The sequence below is a fragment of the Salmo trutta genome, chromosome 34, assembly GCF_901001165.1.
Source record: "Salmo trutta chromosome 34, fSalTru1.1, whole genome shotgun sequence".
In the NCBI taxonomy this organism is placed as follows: domain Eukaryota; kingdom Metazoa; phylum Chordata; class Actinopteri; order Salmoniformes; family Salmonidae; genus Salmo; species Salmo trutta.
This window is the reverse complement of record NC_042990.1, coordinates 5,249,843-5,271,411: the sequence shown is the minus strand read 5'-3', so window position 1 is coordinate 5,271,411 and position 21,569 is coordinate 5,249,843. Positions and strand designations below refer to the sequence as shown.

Here is a 21,569-nt window from a genome sequence, read left to right as displayed (position 1 = left end):
TCGATATGCAGTGATTCGCATTGGTGGCATTTATGGGACCTTGGAAAGTTTTAAAACCCAAATTTAATGCAAATGTCACTTAAATATGAACAAATATCAATCCTTGTTAATGTTTAAACAATAATTTATCATAAATCATGAATAAAGAAAGGTTATTATATTGACACTTTTCTACTATTACGTGGGGTACTTTTATTTAGAAATTATTCAACGTTTCGCGAACCGGAAGTGGTTTTTTAGTGTTGCTGACGAGACGCTTATTAGATTTATCAGATTTCGTAAAAATGTGTGTGCCTGTGCGCTGGTTGTGTGAGATAATGCTATATTATTCGCATTCGCAATGCCAGCCCGGGCGAAACATCTCTTCTACAAGTAGCCTAGCCTACGGTGTTGCTCCATAAAAGAACAGCGCGTGTAGAAAAATGTGTTGATCCATCAGAAGGGAAGGGTAGTCTACATTTTCCCCCCCGGAGAAAGGACAAATCGGGATAAGGAGGCTTTTTTTCAGAAAGGACATCGTCGGGACAGTAAAATGTGAGACAGTGCAAATTATGATCATTTAGCCTAATACAAATGGAGCAATAACACTCTTACAGTGTTAAAAAAAATGATTGGCATGCAATGTATTATTAATGTATGCAAGTGGCATGCGATTTTGCTGCATTTAAACCATACAGTGCCGACACATTCAAATAAGCATCATGACGGGTACGCTATTTTAACGCATTTACAGTCTATACCCTCTTCTGTGGTGGATTGCATAACAGTGTTAAAATCATTTAGAAGTAGGCCTATTATTCCTATAGGAAATTAGGCTACAGTTGGCATAAATAGCCTATAAAGATAATAATAGACGAGAGTATTTGATATTTGACCTTGCTATTCGGGATCCTTGGGACGTCCAACTCTGCCGTCACTGCAGTTGAAACGTTAAATGATTCATTATAGTGTTACTGGTAGGGACGTTCCAAGGAATCGCCATAGCACTAACCATTTGATATTAGGACTTCAGGGAACTGATAATCAAATACCAGGCCAGGGTATAGATCTGTAACAATCCAAAAACGGACCATAACAGCTATATAACAGACATAGAGAGCAGAAATATCAGTAAATGTAAAAAAGAAAAATAGTATATTCGCTGCAGCGATCTTTTTAAGTGAGGCTTTTAAATAGGCCTAACTGTATATTAGATTAGCACTCTTAGCCTGTATTCTGCTTCTTCTCTAGAAAGTCTCTCCTTGGACAATTGGCATTTATTCGTTTGCACTTTAATAGCGTGATGAAGCATCCACTTAAAGGCACATTATATTTAATTGAAATGATCAAGCTCCAGTCTTCCTAAAACATTAACATTTTAAACAAATGTTCATGGTAAATAATTGCATGTATCCTCAAAGTGAATGGAAAAAGCATATTGTGAATGAAAAAGCCTATAAAAACAGTAGGTTATGTAACAAATCAATTAATTAATGCAATAGTCTGAGTATTTCTTCCATTAGAAAATAAGTGTTGGTTGAAGGCATTAAACCCACATCAAATGTACTATTTTTGTTATTTCCAAGGTAATTTCGGAGGAAGCAACTTCAGTCCCTACCATTTCTTACTTTGCTCAAACAAAGTCTTTCTGGATAACATCTCAAAGGAATATCTTACTGTCAAGTGTTCAAAGAGACTGTTGGGATATTTTTTGATACCTTTTGAGGCTTCTCAGCCCTAGGATCTGTACTATCGTTGCTACATTATACTTGAGGACATGTCTGCTGTGCGGCTGCTGCTCCTGTCTCTGCTTTGTGCCCTCTTTGGTATGTGAGTGTAAATGTGTAGACTGAACGTTTGTGGATAGTCACATCTTTCAATATATGGATATTTGTCTCTATACTGTTGAATTATGAAGCTACCCATTTCTACAATCAAAATAAAGCACTAATAACAACTCTTCTCTCCTGTAAACAAGTGTCCCTATCTCATGGGGCCTGCGCAGAGGTGGACTCGGACACCGAGGCCGTTGCAGGCAAAGGGTTCAAACTGGGATGCATCTCCTGTAAGATGAGGCCCGAGGTGGAGGCTTCTGCCACAGTCGACTGGTATTTCAAGGCCAAAGGGGAAGCTGACTTTGCTCATGTGAGTATCTGAGGCTGATTATGATTGCTATAGTATTCCAAATTACTACAAACTGCAGTAGATTGTAGGATTAGGGTTGGGGTTTTGTTTGCTCTGGTGCCCACATAAAACATGCTGCCACTGTAGTCCACAGTCTGTTTAGAGTATGCCAGTGCTTTTTAAAATGGCTAGGGTTAGGTTTAATTAGTCCTCTAGACCAGGGTTTCCCAAACTCGGTCCTGGTGCACATTTCCTTTTTTGCCCTAGCACTACACAGCTGATTCAAATATCCAACTCATCATGAAGCTTTGATTATTTGAATCAGCTGTGTAGAGCTGGGGCAAAAACCAAAACGTGCACCCAGGGGGGCCCCAGGACCGAGTTTGGAAAACCCTGCCCTAGGCAAACCTGTCTTACTCCACTTTGCCCAGAGCCCATCCCTAAGCACACAACCACAAGGCACAAAGGTATGCACACACACACAATGCCCAACCACATGATATGGCGGAGTGCTGTATGCAGTTAAGATTGAATCAATCTGGATGCCATTTTAGCCCTCAGAGAGCATAAGAGCCACTGGGACAGCAGATGGGCAGATAGTGCATAGCTATGTAACCTTGAGTATACTTTCCTACTGGAAGCCTTTTCAAAACACAGTTGCATCCTGTTGAGTCCATTTTCTTGGATGTTGCCAGCTACGGGTCGCGATCTAGGAAGTGAAACCGCAGACATTTTCAGTGCCATGTGAATGACCCAGTTGTCATTGTGTCATTAGATATATAATTACGATGAGGAGGGCCAGCACGTTGTGGATGAGCGCTTTGAGGACCGTGTGGACTGGAGCGGCAGTAAGCAGAGCCAAGACATACAGGATGCGTCCATCTACCTCTTCAATGTCACCTTCAATGACTCGGGCACCTACCGTTGCTTCTTCCACCGGCTCCTGACGTACGAGTTCTACGAATACCAGACCGTTGTCAGCAAGGTTGTGCACCTGACAGTGGTGGCTAAAGGTTCAGTATTACTATACAGACTAATGGCTTTGCATGCAATTGGAATTCCAATGTCAATTATCCCAATTGTTAGGAAACATTTATGACCTGAAATTAAATTCAAAAAGTGCTTTGTAAGTGCTTAGTGAGAGACTCTGTGGTGCCTTTTGAGTGCTTTGACCCCCCCCCCCCCCTCCTGTCTCTACAGCTACCAGAGGGACAGCCTCCATAGTCTCTGAGGTGATGATGTACGTGTCCATCATCGGGCTACAGGCTTGGCTCTACATAGAGATGGTATACTGCTACAGAAAGATCTCCGCTGCAGGAGAGGAAGCATTACGAGAAAGCGCGTAAGTAACGCTGTAACCCTACTTCCTCTCATGCAGCTGTATCCTTTCATTTTAGGTCCTCCTCTATTACTGTCTTCCTCCGTATGCAGTAATCTCACTGTCCTCCCTTTCTTGTATGCTCTGTACCTGTCCATCCTGTTGATTTGAAATCTCTACTGTCTTTCAAAGTGCTGAGTAGTATAATTACTCTGTTCCTGTTTGTTCAATATTATCTGTCTTTTTTCTCTATTTGTTTTCCTTTCCACTCCTATTCTCTCTCAATCTTTCCATCTTTGTGTCCCATAATCGTCACATTTGCCACTCTAGAAAAGCCAAAGAAGGTACATTTCCTAAAGAAAATGTGTGTGCTTGCCTCAGCAGTCTTGAAGTGTTAACTTCTCTAGGATAGGTGGGACGGTAGCGTACCATCTGACCAACATCCAGTGAAAGTGCAGGGCGCCAAATTCAAACTACTGAATTGTAAATATTTAACAATCTTGAAAATACACATGCAATATGTCAAAATAAAGCTTAACTTCTTGTTAATCCAGCCGCGGTGTCAGATTTCAAAAAGGCTTTACGGCAAAAGCAAACCATGCGATTATCTGAGGACAGCGCCCAGCACACAAATGCATAACAATCATTTTCAACCAGGCAGGTGGCGACACAAAAGTCAAAAATAACGATATAATTCATGCCTTACCTTTGAAGATCTTCTTCTGTTGGCACTCCAATATGTCCCAGAAACATCACATATGGTCCTTTTGTTCGATAAACTCCTTTTTTATATCCCCAAAATGTCAATTTATTTGGCGCGTTTGATTCAGAAAAACACCGGTTCCAACTCGCCCAACATGACTACAAATTATCTAATTAAGTTACCTGTAAACTTTGTCCAAACATTTCAAACAACTTTCCTAATTCATCCTTAGGTATCCTAAAACGTAAATAATTGATCAAATTTAAGACGGAATATAGTGTGTTCAATAGCGGATAAAATCAAAGTGGAGCGAGCTACAGATCGTGCGCACCAAACAAAAAAGTACACTTGGCTTGACTCTCATTCTGAATAGCCGTACTTCTTAATTTCTCAAAAAACATCAACCAATTTCTAAAGACTGTTGACATCTAGTGGAAGCCATAGGAACTGCAACCAAGTGCCTCATAAATCTAGTTTACCATAGAAAACGAATTGAAAACACAGTCAACTCAACAACAACAAAAAATTCCTGGATGGTTTGTCCTCGGGGTTTCGCCTGCCAAATAAGTTCTGTTATACTCACAGACATAATTTTAACAGAGTGTTTTCTATCCAAATTTACCAATTATATGCATATCCTAGCTTTTGGGCCTGAGTAGCAGGCAGTTTACTTTGGGCACGCTTTTCATCCGGACGTCAAAATACCGCCCCCTATCCAAAAGAAGTTTAAACCAATTATGTTCTGTCTCTGATTGAATGTTAGCTCAGCTGACACTGCTTGCTTTGCGTCTCTACATTAAAGCAATAGGTCTGGTTACTTAAGTTGGATGGATGGTTGCTTCATGAAAGGATAAAGGACGTTATTATGGATGGATGGATGAATGAATGGAAAAAGGATGGCGTGTTGAATGAAGGTTAGAGGGGTTGTTGGATGGATAGAGAGGTTAGAGAGCTAAGTGGATTGATGGAAGGGTAAAGGAAGTTATGGATGGATGGATGAAAAAGGCTGGAGTGATGAATGAAGGTTAGAGGGGTTGTTGGATGGATAAAGAAAATTTAGAGGGATAAGTGGATTCATAAAGAGAGGTTAAATGGATTAATGAATAGATAGAGGTTGAAAGATAATAAACGTAGGAGATATGCAGTGTAGTTGAAATGATTGAAATGCTTTAAGTGATGAGTGGCTAGAATGATTCAACTGTAGATGGATAGATAGATGAATAAAATGTGAATGGAAGGATGAATAATCAGATGATGATATTCTAACCACTTCTCTTTCTCCTTTCTTTCCAGGAATGCAGAATATTTAGCTATAGCCTCGGAGAGTAAAGATAACTGTGGTGTGCAAGTGGCAGAATAACCCAGGTTTGTCATGAGAAAAAACGTAATCAGCAAGCCAAAGGAAGCATAGTGTAGTTGCCTTGTTTGGCTCCCTCACATGGGCAAGTTAGAATAACTTAGAGTGATGCAGGTCAGTGGTAAGATTGTAAGGAGAAACCAAAAGGCTCTCAGAGACATTTACAAAGATGGCACATCTTTTTGGATCTTGGATCTAATTTTGGATCTAACACATCCACTGAACAATCAATATGCAGTACTACCATCAGGGCGCAGACTCTACCTCATAAAAACAAGAGAGGCACTAACAGTTGTGTACCAGCATCAGTATGGCTTTTAATTGAAAATTGATTTATGTGACTTATGTTTATTTTTTAAGGCACAGCTCAGCTCTTGAATGCAAAATGATTTTTGTGACTTAGGGACATTTTGAAAATTACAGGGGGGGGGGGTTACTAAATAGGGGAGAGGCGTGTAACCTTTTTTTTTTGCTTTGGGGAGGATTGTGTGGATTTTATTGGGCACAGGGGAGAGTAGTGTGTTTTTTTACATTTGCCGTATTGTAGGTTTTTCTATATAATTTATTGAATTTGAGCAAACTTTTCCCATCTGCTTTCATGCGCCTTCCCTATCAAAGGGTTTTGGTACTTTCCTTATACACTAGCCTACGCCACAGTATCCACATGGGCTGCCGCCGTCGGCTCGGGCTCATATTTGCCACACTGACACTTTCGATATTTGCCTCTCCAAAGGCCATGAAACAACATGTTTTGTTGCCCATGATGAGGCTTTTTTTATCAGAGTTATTGACTTCTCAATAAGCCAGATTCGAGTAACTTCCATGACAGCTGAACGGCAAGCGGCAGCTGCGGCGCAATCAGTCGGGAGGTAGACAGCACATGGTGCTGAAATTAGGCTAATTCAAGTAATTAATTTCAACAGTCTTGTAGGCTATCCATAGATTTGTCAGCGAATTCAAAACTGTATATGGTATTTAGACACATTCACATCATGATATAAAATGTCAATTCTTTAGATCAAGTTTAGCAGTACAGCTAAGATAATACCTTAGAAAAATCCAATAAAAAGTCAAATTCATACTTTTGAATGCTAATATAAAATAGGCTATATACATTTTGGTAAATTTTGAGTTTCTGGTCAATATGACATGCCTAAAAGATAAAATCAAAATATCAGTTTAAAATCATTATTTTTTACCATTGAAGACAGTGTTACATTTAACCCCACATACTGGGTTAATTGTAACATTTCACTCCCGCCACTTTCAGTTGAATTGTAAATGACTGGTATGTTCTAGTTACAGTGTGTAATGGTAGCTGAGATATGTAAGTTGTTTGTATAGCAATATTGTTAATCTAACTCAATAATATTTTCATAATAAGCCAGACCCTAAAAGTGTTACTTGGTTCCCCGGTCTCCTTCAATAAAATAGGCCTACAGTGTCTAACTTCGTCGCTTTCAATTGAGCTATTCAGTTTCTGTTAAAGAGATGTTTAAATGCCCAATGCAGCCGTTTTTATATCAATATAATTTCTGGGTAACAATTAGGTACCTTACTGTAATAGATTTCCGTTAAAATTGGCAAAAAATTGCTTTTTAGCAAAGAATATTTTTCTCAAGTAAGGATTTTGCTAGGACTGTCTAGGAGTGGTCTGCATGGGAAGGTTAAAACTGAAAACTAGCTGTTATTGGCAGAGAGGTTTGGAACTCTTTGTTGTTATTGTTCTATTAACCAATTTACCACATGGTGATGTCACCATGGAAAGCTGAAACTCCTGCTCATGCAAACCTGCTGATTAGAAGCTCCTGTGTAGATTGTATTTTCAACCAGCAACTGTCAGGAAATAACACTGATCACACTTTTTCAGACTTTTACAGTGTTTGTTTCATCAACTGTTGTACAATATGGTACAAAACACAGGAAAACAGAATTTTAGGGACGCACTTGTGACGTTCTCTTTTTGGGTTAAGCCACGGAAGAGTAGTTATCAGTTAGAGCTTAAATTGTTCTGCGTCGGACTTCTGTCTGGACTGGAAAGGTAACTTTTGAAAGTAGGCTACAATGCTTCGAATCATATGACGTCTCAGATCCAATTATTTGCAAACAGCGGCAGTTTCGTTGCAAATAAGTCACACTGGTTTGGCATGGGGAAATGTGGTAAGATGAACGCATATCTCTTGCCTGAAAAGTTTATTTTCTAAATCTGCTTTTCTTTTGGGACTTTTTGAGAGCGACATTTTCTCTTACAAGCAAGCTGATTGTTTTGAGCTAATAAAAAGTAGAGTACCAAGAAAGACAAAACTCACTATTATTTTATGTTCTGGTCCGCCGACTAATAGCTGACAAAAACTGTGGTATTAAAAAATACATTCTGCTAATGTCTTTAGTCGTAAAATGAAATCTGTTTATAGAAGTATTTTGTTTCAGGAGCCTTTTTTTTTTTTTGCCCCTGATTGTAGTAGTAAGGCCTAGGCCTACATTGTTACTGTTGTCATAATCAATATTTTGAGTTAATTAAGTTAATTTTTTTTGTATACATTTTTTTTTTCAAGTTCAAGGGGAGGGTCATGTGGAAAGAAATGTAATGTTGGGGAGGAGGGTGCATTTTTGTGGGGGACATCTCGAGTTGGATAATTTTCAAACGGTCCCTTACAAATGCTTAGACGGTAAATAAAAGATAAATGTATCTGTCATGTGTGAATGTCACTCTTAATATGTTTACAATATACACTACATTACCAAAAGTATGTGGACACCTGCTTATCGAACATCTCATTCCAAAATCATGGGCATTAATATGGAGTTGGTCCACCCTTTGCTGCTATAATAGCCTCCACTCTTCTGGGAAGGCTTTCCACTAGATGTTGCAACATTGCTGCGGGGACTTGTTTTCATACAGCCACAAGAGCATTAGTGAGGTTGGGCACTGATGTTGGGTGATTAGGCCTGGCTTGCAGTCGGGGTTCCAATTAATCCCAAAGGTGTTCGATGGAGTTGAGGTCAGGGCTCTGTGCAGGCCAGTCAAGTTCTTCCACACAGAGCTCGACAAACCATTTCTATTTGGACCTCGCTTTGTGCACTGGGGCATTGTCTAGCTGAAACAGGAAAGGGCCTTCCCCAAACTTTAGCAACGAAGTTGGAAGCACACAATCGTCTAGAATGTAATTGTATGATGTAGTGTTAAGATTTCCCTTCACTGGAACTAAGGGGCCTAGTCCGAACCATGAAAAACAGCCCCAGAACATTATTCCTCCTCCACCAAAATTTACATTTGGCACTATGCATTCGGGCAGGTATCGTTCTCCTGGCATCTGCCAAACTCAGATTCGTCTGTCGGACTGCCAGATGGTGAAGCGTGATTCATCATTTCCACTGCTCCAGAGTCCAATGGCAGTGAGCTTTACAGCCGACGCTTGACATGTGCATGGTGATCTTAGGCTTGTGTGGGACTGCTTGGCCATGGAAACCCATTTCATGAAGCTTCCGACAAACAGTTTTTGTGCTGACGTTGCTTCCAGAGGCAGTTTGGACCTTGTGAGTGTTGTAACCGAGGAAAGACGATTGGTCCGCGCTTCAGCACTCGACGGTGCCGTTCTGTGAGCTTGTGTGGCCTACCAGACAAGCCGGGCCGTTGTTGCTCCTAGACGTTTCCACTTCACAATAACAGCACTTACAATTGACCGGGGTAGCTATAGCAGGGCAGAAATTTGACTTGTTGGGAAGGTGGTATTCTATGACGATTTCAAGTTGAAAGTCACTGAGCTCTTCAGTAAGGCCATTCTACTGCCAATGTTTGTCTATGGAAATTGCATGGTTGTATTCTCAATTTTATAAACGTCAGCAACAGGTGTGTCTGAAATGGCTGAATCCACTAATTTGAAGGGGTGTCCAAATACTTTTTGTATATATATCTTTATCTTATCTGACTTGCCATAACTGAAGTTCCGTCTGGGAAAAAAAGTAACTCTATTCTATGCACACAATTCAACCAGGTTCAAGCATGAAGCGAGTGGAGAGGTCATTATTGTAGAATCGAGGCTTGTCATGGATATGCACATTTACATCTAACAGAGTTCAACTGTCCTTGACCTTTCTCTTGTCACAGGATGAACCATGTGTAATGTATTCATGTTTAATTCTGCTTTCAGGAATTCAAGCGGTGCCATCTACAGACTGGCCTCATCACCGATACGACCCCTTGTTTTGCATGAAGACACCCGGAAGATGTATAGTATCTCTGAGTCTTTATTATTCCTGTTACAATGTTAATGGATAAATGTGATATGATGACATGATTACTTTTAGAGTAGTATGTGTAAGAATCCTATTTTTCAGTTTTAATGGTATCTTTCTCTCAAAAGTGTATGTACATTTATATTAAGAGGTATTGTGATCATAAGGACACAAGGCGAGACCCAAATGCAGACACAGGAAGCAGATGATTGAGCTCCGATATTTATTAATCCAAGGGGTAGGTAAAAGGTAGGTCGGGGACAGGCGAGAGTTCATGAACCGGGTCAGAGTCCAAAACAGTACCAGATGAAGGGCAGTCTTGAGGTCAGGCCAGACAGGGGTTCAGTAACCAGATTGGAGTCCAAACAGTACAAGGGGATAGGCAGGCTTGAAGACAGAACAGGCAGAGTGGTCAGGCAGGTGGGTTCAGAGTCCGAACAGGCAAGGGTCAAAACCAGGAGGACTAGAACCAAAAGAGACTGGGGGGGGGGGGGAAATAGGACAAGAAAAACCACTGGTTGACTTGGCAAACAAGACAAACTGGCACAGAGAGACAGGAAACACAGGGATATATACACCGGGGATAATAAGCGACACCTGGAGGGGGTGGAGACCATCACAAGGACAGGTGAAACAGCTCAGGGTGTGACAGTAAGAGAATGAATCTGATTGAATGGTTATCGCGAGATCACTTTGGAATTAGAATACTCGAATGGACATGAACGTTCTTATGATAGTATAAAAGGTCAGCCATTTTGGTAAGAGAGTTGGTCAACCCCAATGGTCAGCGAGTGCTGTGAGAAGATGTTATTTAAAACAATGAATTTAAAACAATGACTTTGAAAATTATATGCACAGTAATGTTTATTAGCTAGCTAGTCTGCCAGTTTTAGTAGAATGATTCCATCATTTTTTTCTAAATAACTGCCAATATGCCGACATTCCAAACAAACAATGCAGTCAATACACTGGCTGAAATCAGTTGGTGATATGACTTAGACAAAGTGTAAATGCAACAAGTAATTGATATTGTATTATATAAGATTCACAACTTTCCAAGAAAACAAACATTGAAAACATTTTTGAGGCAATTTATACAGAACATTTGTATAAAACCTGTATTTACAGGTCAAAAGTTTGGACACCTACTCATTCCAGGGTTGTTCTTTAATTTTACTATTTTCTAACACATATGGATTAATTTAGTAACTAACAAAACGTTAAACAAATCAAAATATGTTTTATATTTTAGATTCTTCAAAGTAGCCACCCTTTGCCTTGATGACAGCTTTGGAAACTCTTGGCATTCTCTCAACCAGCTTTATGAGGTAGTCTCAACCAGCTTTTAACAGGTGTGCCTTGTTAAAAGTTAATATGTGGAGTTTCTTTCCTTAATGCGTTTGAGACAATCAGTTGTGTTGTGACAAGGTAGTGGTGGTATAGACAAAATACCAGGTCCATATTATGGCAAGAACAGCTCAAAGAAGCAAAGACAAATGACAGTCCATCATTACTTTAAGAAATCAGTCAATCCGGAAAATTTCAAAAACGTTGAAAGTTTCTTCGAAGTGCAGTTGCAAAAACCGTCAAGCGCTATGATGAAACTGCCTCTCATGAGGAACGCCACAGGAAAGGAAGACCCAGAGTTACCTCTGCTGCAGAGGATAAGTTCATTAGAGTTACCAGCCTCAGAAATTGCAGCCCAAATAAATGATTCACAGAGTTCAAGTAACAGACACATCTCAACATCAACTGTTCAGAGGAGACCACGTCAATCAGGCCTTCATGGTCGAATTGCTGTAAAGGAACTACTACTAAAGGATACCACTAAGAAGAAGAAACTTGCTTGGGCCAAGAAACACGAGCAATAGACATTAGACCAGTGGAAATCTGTCCTTTGGACTGATGAGTCCAAATTTGAGATTTTTGGTTCTTTGTGAGACGCAGAGTAGGTGAACGGATGATCTCCGCATGTGTGGTTCCCACTGTGAATCATGGAGGAGGAGGTGTGGGGGTGCTTTGCTGGTGACACTGTCAGTGATTTATGTAGAATTCAAGGCACACTTAACCAGCATGGCAACCACAGCATTCTGCAGCAATAAGCCATCCCATCTGGTTTGCGCTTGGTGGGACTATAATTTGCTTTTCAACAGGACAATGACCCAACACACCTCCAGGCTGTGTAAGGGCTATTTGACCAAGAAGGAACGTGATGGAGTGCTGCATCAGATGACCTGGCCTCCATAATCACCAGACCTCAACCCAATTGAGATTGTTTGGGATGAGTTGGACCACAGAGTGAAGGAAAAGCTGCCAACAAGTGCTCAGGTGAAGCTGGTTGAGAGAATGCCAAGAGTATGCAAAGCTGTCATCAATGCAAAGGGTGGATACTTTGAAGAATATCAAATATATTTTGATTTGATTAACACTTTTTGGGTTACTACATGATAACATATGTGTTACTTCATAGTTTGTCTTCACTATTATTCTACAATGTAGAAAATAGTAAAAATAAAGAAAAACCCTTGAATGAGTAGGTGTGTCCACACTTTTGACTGGTACTTTGTAATTATGACAATATTTAGGTTGACAATAATTCTATTACACAATTTCTGATATATCACATGCCTTACTTTTATTTTCCTGCATTAGTAAAAGCAGGAAATGCATCACCTATGCCTCTACTGCCATTCATTCCAATTTTATTTTACTACAATGACTGCCATTATCATCCCATTCTTGAACTTTGAGGGTTTATTACATAGCCGCTCAAGAAATGTCATAGGATCTCTGTTTATCACACTGTATTAATAAATCCATCCACTCCACCTGTTGTATGTCTTCTAGATTATGCACAATCATCATGAAATGTACTAAACTTCAAAAGGTATTTATAATAGAATGTGATTGATTATGATAGACTGTCTACAATGTACAATGTGATGATAAATCAAATAATAAACTTAATTGAAGTGAAGATTGATCTTACCATTTTTTATATTGAACTTTTAATTGTCTCACAAGAACTCACAAGAACGCCAAAACATTTAAAGCTAACTGCATTAGCAAAAGACCCATTCATTTAAATATAACCTTTCCTGCAAACAGTACATGCAAATCTCACCAAATTCATAATAGGTCCACTGATGTTGATAACTTCTCAAACCCCAACTTTACTTACATAGACTTTCAACTATACAGTTGGCACGAGTAATGTAGTGGAGGTTAAACGCATGTAAATGCCTATCAATTGGAGTAAAATGCAAAATATTGGGAGCGTTACGTTACTCACTACAAACGACGATCACCGTTTACCCCCTCCAACATTTATTTTGCCACTACTGCAGCTGGTACACACAGTCAGTATTGGGGTACTAAGGTAGGTTGAGCTGGTACTCAGGAAACGTCCCAAGATACTGGTGGCGTCCATGGATGCGTATTGCTGACTTAGGGGCAGTCAGCGTGATTGGCATACCTGGCTGGAGTTCGTCTGTGCTACCCTGCTCCACGTCCCAACCTGAAGAGGACATGTACAGTATATTTGGAAAGTATTTAGACCCCTGGATTTTTCCACATTTTGTTACGTTACAGCTTTGTTTTAAAATTTATTATATTGTTAAAATGGATTATATTGTTTTTTCTCTTCAATCTACACACAATACCCCATGATGACAAAGCAAAAACAGGTTTAGGAAATTAGGCACGTTTATTGAAAATAAAAAAATATCACATTTACCTTTGGCAGTGATTACAGCTTCGAGTCCTCTTGGGTATGACGCTACAAGCTTGGCACACCTGTATTTGGGGAGTTTCTCCCATTCTCTGCAGATCCTCTCAAGCTCTGTCAGGTTGGATGGGGAGCGTCGCTGCACAGCTATTTTCAGAACTCTCCAGAGATGTTCGATCGGGTTCAAGTCTGTGCTCTGGCTGGGCCACTCAAGGACATTCAGAGACTTGTCCCGAAGCCACTCCTGCGTTGTCATGGTTGTGTGCTTAGGGTTTTCATCAAGGATCTCTGTACTTTGCTCCGTTCATCTTTGACTTGATTCTGACTAGTCTTCCAGTCCCTGAAAAACATCCCCACAACATGATGCTGCCACCACCATGCTTCACCGTAGGGATGGTGCCAGGTTTCCTCCAGACGTGACACTTGGCATTTAGGCCAAATAATTCAATCTTGGTTTCATCAGACCAGAGAATCTTGTTTCTCAGTGTCTGAGAGTCTAGGTGCTTTTTGGAAAACTCCAAGCAGGCTGTCATGCCTTTTACTGAGGAGTGATTTCCATCTGGCCACTCTACCATAAAGGCCTGTTTGGTGGAGTCCTGCAGAGATGGTTGTCCTTGTGGAAGGTGTTCCCATCTCCACAGAGGAACTCTGGAGCTCTGCCAGAGTGACCATCAGGATCTTGGTCACCTCCCTGACCAAGGCCCTTCCCCAGATCTGTGCCTCAACACAATCCTGTCTCTGCGCTCTTTGGACAATTCCTTTTACCTCATGGCTTGGTCAGGGAGGGGCCCACCTATCTGAGGGGATGTCGATTCTAGCATTTAATTTTTATTTAACCGTTATTTAACTAGGCAAGTCAGTTAAGAACAAATTCTTATTTGCAATGACGGCCTACCGGGGAACTGTGGGTTAACTGCCTTGTTCAGGGGCAGAACGACAGATTTTTTACCTTGTCAGCTCAGGGATTCAATCCAGCAACCTTTTGGTAACTGGCCCAATGCTCTAACCACGAGGCTACCTGCCACCCCTATGGGTACTGTGGTCTTCTTCAGCAGATCCAGGACGCAGCCAAAAGGCATAAGAAAGAGGATTTCGACACTTACCATCTCAGATTGTTATGAAATCGTTTCTGTAGCTTGAAACAGATAAGATTAGCCTTCCTGCAACATTATTTTGTTGAAATATAATTTGAATGAATTGATTGCACCCAAATTGTCAATTTTAATTTATAGGATTCATATAATGTTCAATAAATATAGTACCTAACCGTCTGGTTTGCTTAATATAAGGAATTTGAAATGATTTTGATACTTAAGTATATTTTAGCAACTACATTTATCTTGATAAGTGTGTGATGTGAATTGAGCATTTTCCTTTCCTGCTAAGCATTCAAAATGTAACAAGTACTTTTGTGTGTCAGGGAAAATGTATTTATTTAAAAGTACATTACTTTCTTGTTAACCCAACTGTGGGACAGACTATGTTTGTTCCCACACTCGGGACTCTGACTCTCTATTGGTTACACAGACTTCTGGGCTCCCATCCTATTCTAACCACGGCTTTGTATTCATGTTACCTGATGAAATTGCTGTATAATATGATCTTGTTGCCATCTAATGCACATTCAAATGTCATAAATCAACACTGCAGAGCTCTCCCTGTCCTCTGCCGTGCCTTGATTGTATTACTGTTGATGATATCTGGAAATGTCCATGTACACACTGGCCCATCTACTGTTGCTAGCCCCAATTCTGATTTGTGCTCTGATATCTGTTTCACTGATTTCTGCTCCCATAAAAGCCTGTGTTTTCTGCATGTTAACACTAGAAGCTTATTACCTAAATGGATCAATTGAAAGTGTGGGTTTACAGCTCCAATCCAGATGTGTTGGTCATTACTGAGACGTGGTTAAGAAAGAGTGTTTTGAATACTGATGTTAACCTTTCTGTTTTTTTGGCAAGACATATCTTCCAAAGGTGGGGGAGTGGCGATCTTTACCAAGGATCACCTTCAGTGCTCGGTTGTCTCCACCAAATCTGTCCCCAAACAATTCGATTTGCTGCATTTAACTTTCAAATAGCTCTTTGTTGACTGTTGCTGGGTGCTATCGTCCTCCATCAGCACCGGCCTGTACCCTACCTGCACTAAGCTCTCTCCTGGCCCCTTACACTAAGTCTGAATTTGTCCTGCTAGGTGACCTAAACTGGGACAACCCCCTTTCCAAGTCCTAAAGCAAAGGGACTCCCTAAATCTTTCTCATATTATTACCAATCCCACAAGGTATGACTCCAAACACCCAGAAAAGGCTACTCTCCTCGATGTTATCCTCACAAATAATTCTGATAGGTATCAGTCTGGTGTTTTCTGTAATGACCTTAGTGATCACTGTTTTACAGCCTGTGTTCATAATGGCTGCTCAGTAAAACGACCTGTCCTGATTTGTCATAGACGCATGCTAAAAAACTTTAATGAGCAAGCCTTCCTTCATGAACTGGCCTCTGTAAATTGGTATAAATCAGCTTGATCCCCTCTGTCAAAGACACTTGGACCTTCTTTTTTAATATTTTCAGTGATATTGTTAACAAATACGCCCCTGTAAAGAAAATTAGAATTAAAAACAGGTTCAGCCCCTGGTTCGACCGTGATATTGCAGAGTTACTCCACCTCAAGAATTGCATTTGGCGAAAGGCTCAGCACACGCATGCTCAGGCTGATTGGCTCTCGTTCAGGCAAATGAGAAATAAGTGCACTCAGGCTATCCGGAAGGCCAAAGTAAGTTACTTTAAGGAGCAGTTCTCTTTCTGTGGGTCTAACCCCAAGAAGTTCTGGAAAACGGCTAATGACCTGGAGAATAAACCCTCCTCATAGCTGCCCATGTCCCTTAATGTTGATGATGTGGTTGTTACTGACAAGAAGCACATGGCTGAGCTCTTTAATCACCACTTCATTAAGTCAGGATTCCTATTTGACTCAGCCATGCCTCCTTGCCCATCCAACATTTCCTCATCTCGCAACCCTTCTAATGCGACTAGACCCGATGCTCCTCCCTCTTTTTCCCCTGCCCCGCTACAAAGTGTTTTACCTTGTCAGCTCAGGTGGTCACTGAGTCCGAGTTGCTAAAGGAGCTCCTTAAACTTGACCCCAAAAAAACCATCTGGATCAGAAGGTTTAGACCCTTTCTTCTTTAAGGTTGCTGCCCCTATAATTGCCAAGCCTATCTCTGACAATTGTAACCTGTCTCTCCTCTCTGGGGAGGTTCCCATTGTTTGGAAGGCAGCCACGGTTTGTCCTTTATTTAAAGGGGAGATCAAGCTGATCCTAACTGTTATAGGCTATTTCTATTTTGCCCTGATAATCAAAAGTGTTGGAAAAGCTTGTCAATAATCAAATGACTGGCTTTCTTGATGTCTATAGTATTCTCTCTGGTATGCAATCTGGTTTCCGTTCAGGTTATGGATGTGTCACTGCAACCTTAAAGGTTCTCAATGATGTCACCATTGCCCTTGATTCTAAGCAATGTTGTGCTGCTATTTTTTATTTATTATTTTTTATTATTATTATAATAAAAAAATGTTTACCCCTTTTTTCTCCCCAATTTTGTGGTATCCAATTGGTAGTAGTTACAGTCTTGTCTCATCGCTGCAACTCCCGTACTGCCAGTTAATTTTCTTTGAAATAGCTTCCTATTTCCGAATTAGGCAGATATTAGTTTTGAAAGACTTGAAATTGGCATGGGGGCTAACTAGCTAGCAAGCTGGGCTAACACAGTCTGCTTATCAAAGGTAGATAACTGGCTAATTTGACCCAAAAATCTATCAAACTATTTCTCAATATTTCTCAAAATTCCTGTAGCTGGCTAATTCATTTGTGCAACAGAGGTGGCTTGGTGATCCATGCATGCGATGAGCAACCTTGCCTGAGACATGGAGACGTGTTAGTTTGACTGATGGGGTTCTAACCCAGGTCTCCTGTGCGCCAGACAATGCAACTTTTCAGGTCGCAGACAAGTTACTCATCACACGAGCGTGGTCACCGAACCATCTGTGTTACACTTCACCCCCCTTTGACCTCCTCCTTGAAGAGACCCATCCAAGTCACAGGTCCAATTCCTAGGCTTTAGGGACAGATATAAATGTACTTGGGTCCAACTCAAGGTGTCATAAAAAAATGCACCCCCTCCCCAACTGTACAAATACAGTACCAGTCAAAAGTTTGGACACAGCTACTAATTCAAGGGTTTTTCTTTATTTTTACTATTTTCTACATCGTAGAATAATAGTGAAGGCATCAACACTATGAAATAACACATATGGAATCATGTAGTAACCAGAAAAGTGCTAAACAATTACAAATATATTTTAGATTCTTCAAAGTATCACCCTTTGCCTTGATGCCAGCTTTGCACACCCTTCGCATTCTCTCAACCAGCTTCATGAGGAATGTTTTTCCAACAGTCTTGAAAGAGTTCCCACATATGCTGAGCACTTGTTGGCTGCTTTTCCTTCACTCTTTGGTCCAACTCATCCAAAACCTTCTCAATTGGGTTGAGGTTGGGTGATTGTGGAGGCCAGGTAATCTGATGCAGCACTCCATCACTCTCCTTCTTGTTCAAATAGCCCTTACACAGCCTGGAGGTGTGTTGGGTCATTGTCCTGTTGAAAAACTAATTATAGTCCCACTAAGCGCAAACCAGATGGGATGGTATATCGCTGCAGAATGCTGTGGTAGACATGCTGGTTAAGTATGCCTTGAATTCACCAGCAAAGCACCCCCACACCTCCTCCGCCATGCTTCACGGAGGGAACAACACATGCTGAGATCATACGTTCACCTACACTGCGTCTCACAAAGACAAAGTTGTTAGAAGCAAAATTCAAAAATTTGGTCTCATCAGACCAAAGGACAGATTTCCACCTGTCTAATGGTCATTGCTTGTGTTTCTTGGCCCAAGCAAGTCTCTTCTTCTTATTGGTGTCCTTTAGTAGTGTTTTTTTTTGTAGCAATTCAACCATGAAGGCCTGATACATATAGTCTCCTCTGAACAGTTGAAGCATTTATTTGGGCTGCAATCTGAGGTGCAGTTAACTCTAATAAACTTTTCCTCTGCAACAGAGGTAACTGGGTCTTACTTTCTTGTTGCGGTCCTCATCAGAGCCAGTTTCATCATAGCGCTTGATGCTTTTTGCGACTGCACTTGAAGAAACTTTCAATGTTCTTGAATTTTTCCGGATTGTCTGACCTTCATGTCTAATTATTGACTGTCGTTTCTCTTTGCTTATTTGAGCTGTTCTGACATAATATGGACTTGGTCTTTTACCAAATAGGGCTATCTTCTGTATACCCCCCTACCTTGTCACAACACAACGGATTAGCTCAATTGCACTAAGAAGGAAATAAATTCCACAAATTAACTTTTAACAAGGCACACCTGTTAATTGAAATGCATTCTAGATGACTACCTCATGAAGCTGGTTGAGGGCAAACGGTGGCTACTTTGAAGAATCTCAAATAGAAAATATATTTTGATTTGTTTAACACTTTTTTGGTTATTTCACAGTTTTGCTGTCTTCACTATTATTTTACAATGTAAAAAATAGTAAAAATAAAGAAAAACACTTGAATGAGTAGGTGTGTCCAAACTTTTGACTGGTACTTTTTATACACACAGATCTTTAAAAGGGATTAAAAAATAAAGTCGGGGATTTATTTCCATTGTGGGCCTTATTTTTTTATTTTCTCTGCGGTATCTGTACTTTACCATTTATATTTTTAGGCTACTTTTACTTTACTACATTCCTAAAGAAAATAATGTACTTCTTCCTCCATACTTTTCCCCGACGGCCAAAAGTACTCGTTAAATGTTGAATGCTTAAGCAGGACAGGAAAATGGTTCAATTCACGCACTTATCAAGGGAACATCCCTGGTCATCCGTACTGCCTCTGATCTGGCAGACTCACTAAACACACATGCTTAGTTTGTAAATGATGTCTGAGTGTTGGTGAGCCCCCTTAAATAAATAAAAAATATTAATAAAATGGTGCCGTCTCGTTTTAATCATAATATAAGGAATTTGAAATTATTTATACTTTTACATTTGATATTTTAGCAATAACATTTACTTTTGATTATTAAGTATATTTAAAACCAAATACTTTTAGACTTTTACTCAAGTAGTATTTTAATGGGGGACTTTGACTTGTCATTTTCTATTAAGATGTCTTTACTTTTACTCAAGTATGACAATTGGGTCCTTTTTCCACAGCTGAGAAACCGCCAGAAGCTTCTATTTACAAAAGAGAGTGTTTGATTCTATCTTGTCTCCTCTACCTTTCCTGGCTATAATGTTCTCTCTGGTTTTGAATCTGAATTTAGAGAACAGAATTTCAAAACTGAACTGGGAAGGGAATAGCCACTGGAACGATGGGGATCCCTAACCTATGGGCAAATGATCTGTCTATAAAATTCCAAGCCGCACCTGAATCGACGAGCGCCTTATGCTGGGAATGCGGGGAAAACTCAGGAAAAGTAACAAACAAAAACATGTGCAACAGAGGGCTCTGGGTGAGAATGGTGCTTTCTCACCTGGGGTGACGCCAGAGTGCCCTGCCTGCTGCCTCAACTCCCAGAGGAACCAACCCGACACCAACTGGCAGTGTGACCTCTGTGGCCACAGATGGTGCACGAGACGGAACCTCCTCCGGTCTCCCTGCGCACAGCACCTCCCAGCTCCATGGGCATCGGAGCGGTGGTGCTGGGGAATGGAACTGACAGACCCTGCTCTGGACGTCCGCGGGTAGCCAGCAGGTTATCCAACCGAATGGACAGGTCCACCAGCTGGTCGAAGGTGAGGGTAGTGTCCCGGCAGGTCAACTCCCGACGGACGTCCTCGCGCAAACTGCAGCGATAGTGGTCAATCAGGGCCCTGTCATTCCATCCCGCGCTGGCGGCCAGGGTCCGAAAGTCCATGGCAAACTCCTGGGCGCTCCTTGTCCCCTGCCTCAGATGGTAGAGACGTTCACCCACCGCTCTACCCTCGGGCGGGTGGTCGAAGACTGGGGTGAAATCCTCGAAATGGTCCAGTGTCGCATCTCCTTCTCCCCACTCCAGGGCCTTCCCTGAGAGGCATGAGACGAGGGCGGACACCCTCTCACGGCCCGAAGGAGCCGGGTGGACGGTTGCCAGGTAGAGATCTAGCTGCAATAGGAAACCCTGGCAGCGTGCAGCCGTCCCGTCGTACTCCCGGGGAAGGGCGAGACGAATCCCACTGGAACCGGGTGAAGGGGAGGCGAGTATTGGAGGCCCTGGTTCTGCTGGTGGAGGTGCTGGAGGAACTCCCTGTCTCTCCCAGCGGTCCATGGTTTGGACGACGTGGTCCATGGCGGCGCCGAGATGGTGGATCATCGCTGCTTGCTCCTAGATGCGCTCCTCGACCCCCATACCAGGGGCACCTGCTCCTGCTGACTCCATTTCATAGGTGTGGAATTCTGTAAGGTTCGCGTAACTGGTGGCAGGGAAGTCAGACGCAGGAGAACAGAACTAGGTAATAGCCGGAGAAGTTTAATTTCAAAACCAACAGCATAAAGAATAACAAACATGGGTACAAAACCCGTCGCACACCAGTAAACATGTGCACAAGCACTTACAACAAACAATTCCACACAAAGACATGGGGGGAACAGAGGGTTAAATACACAACACTTAATGAGGGAAATGAAAACCAGGTGTGTAGGAAAACAAGACAAAACAAATGGAAAATGAAAAGTGATCGACGATGGCTAGAAGACCGGCGACGCCGACCACCGAACACCGCCCGAACAAGGAAAGGAACCGATTTCAGTGGAAGTCGGGGTGGCAGCGTAGCCTAGTGGTTAGTGTTGGACTAGTAACCGAAAGGTTGCAAGTTCAAATCACCGAGCTGACAAGGTACAAATCTGTCATTCTGCCTCTGAACAAGATAGTTAACCCACTGTTCCTAGGCCATCATTGAAAATAAGAATTTGTTCTTAACTGACTTGCCTAGTAAAATAAAAAAATATTCATTCAGTTTGAAATTACAAAACACATGTTCAATTTAATGATTAAATTAGTGCAATAATTCAAAATTATGGAATTCAAATACAATTT

General features: G+C 41.2%; 1 protein-coding gene across 1 annotated transcript; it reads left to right on the top strand.

The window, feature by feature from the left end:
* Positions 1-239: 239 nt before the first annotated feature.
* LOC115173380 (sodium channel subunit beta-1) lies at positions 240-9,908 on the top strand. The gene is made up of 7 exons (XM_029731406.1): positions 240-534; positions 1,566-1,805; positions 1,958-2,124; positions 2,879-3,116; positions 3,304-3,445; positions 5,418-5,489; positions 9,633-9,908. The coding sequence occupies exons 2-6, from the start codon at positions 1,757-1,759 to the stop codon at positions 5,482-5,484; spliced, it is 663 nt and encodes a 220-aa protein (XP_029587266.1). The 5' UTR covers positions 240-534; positions 1,566-1,756; the 3' UTR covers positions 5,485-5,489; positions 9,633-9,908.
* The last annotated feature ends 11,661 nt before the right edge of the window (positions 9,909-21,569 follow it).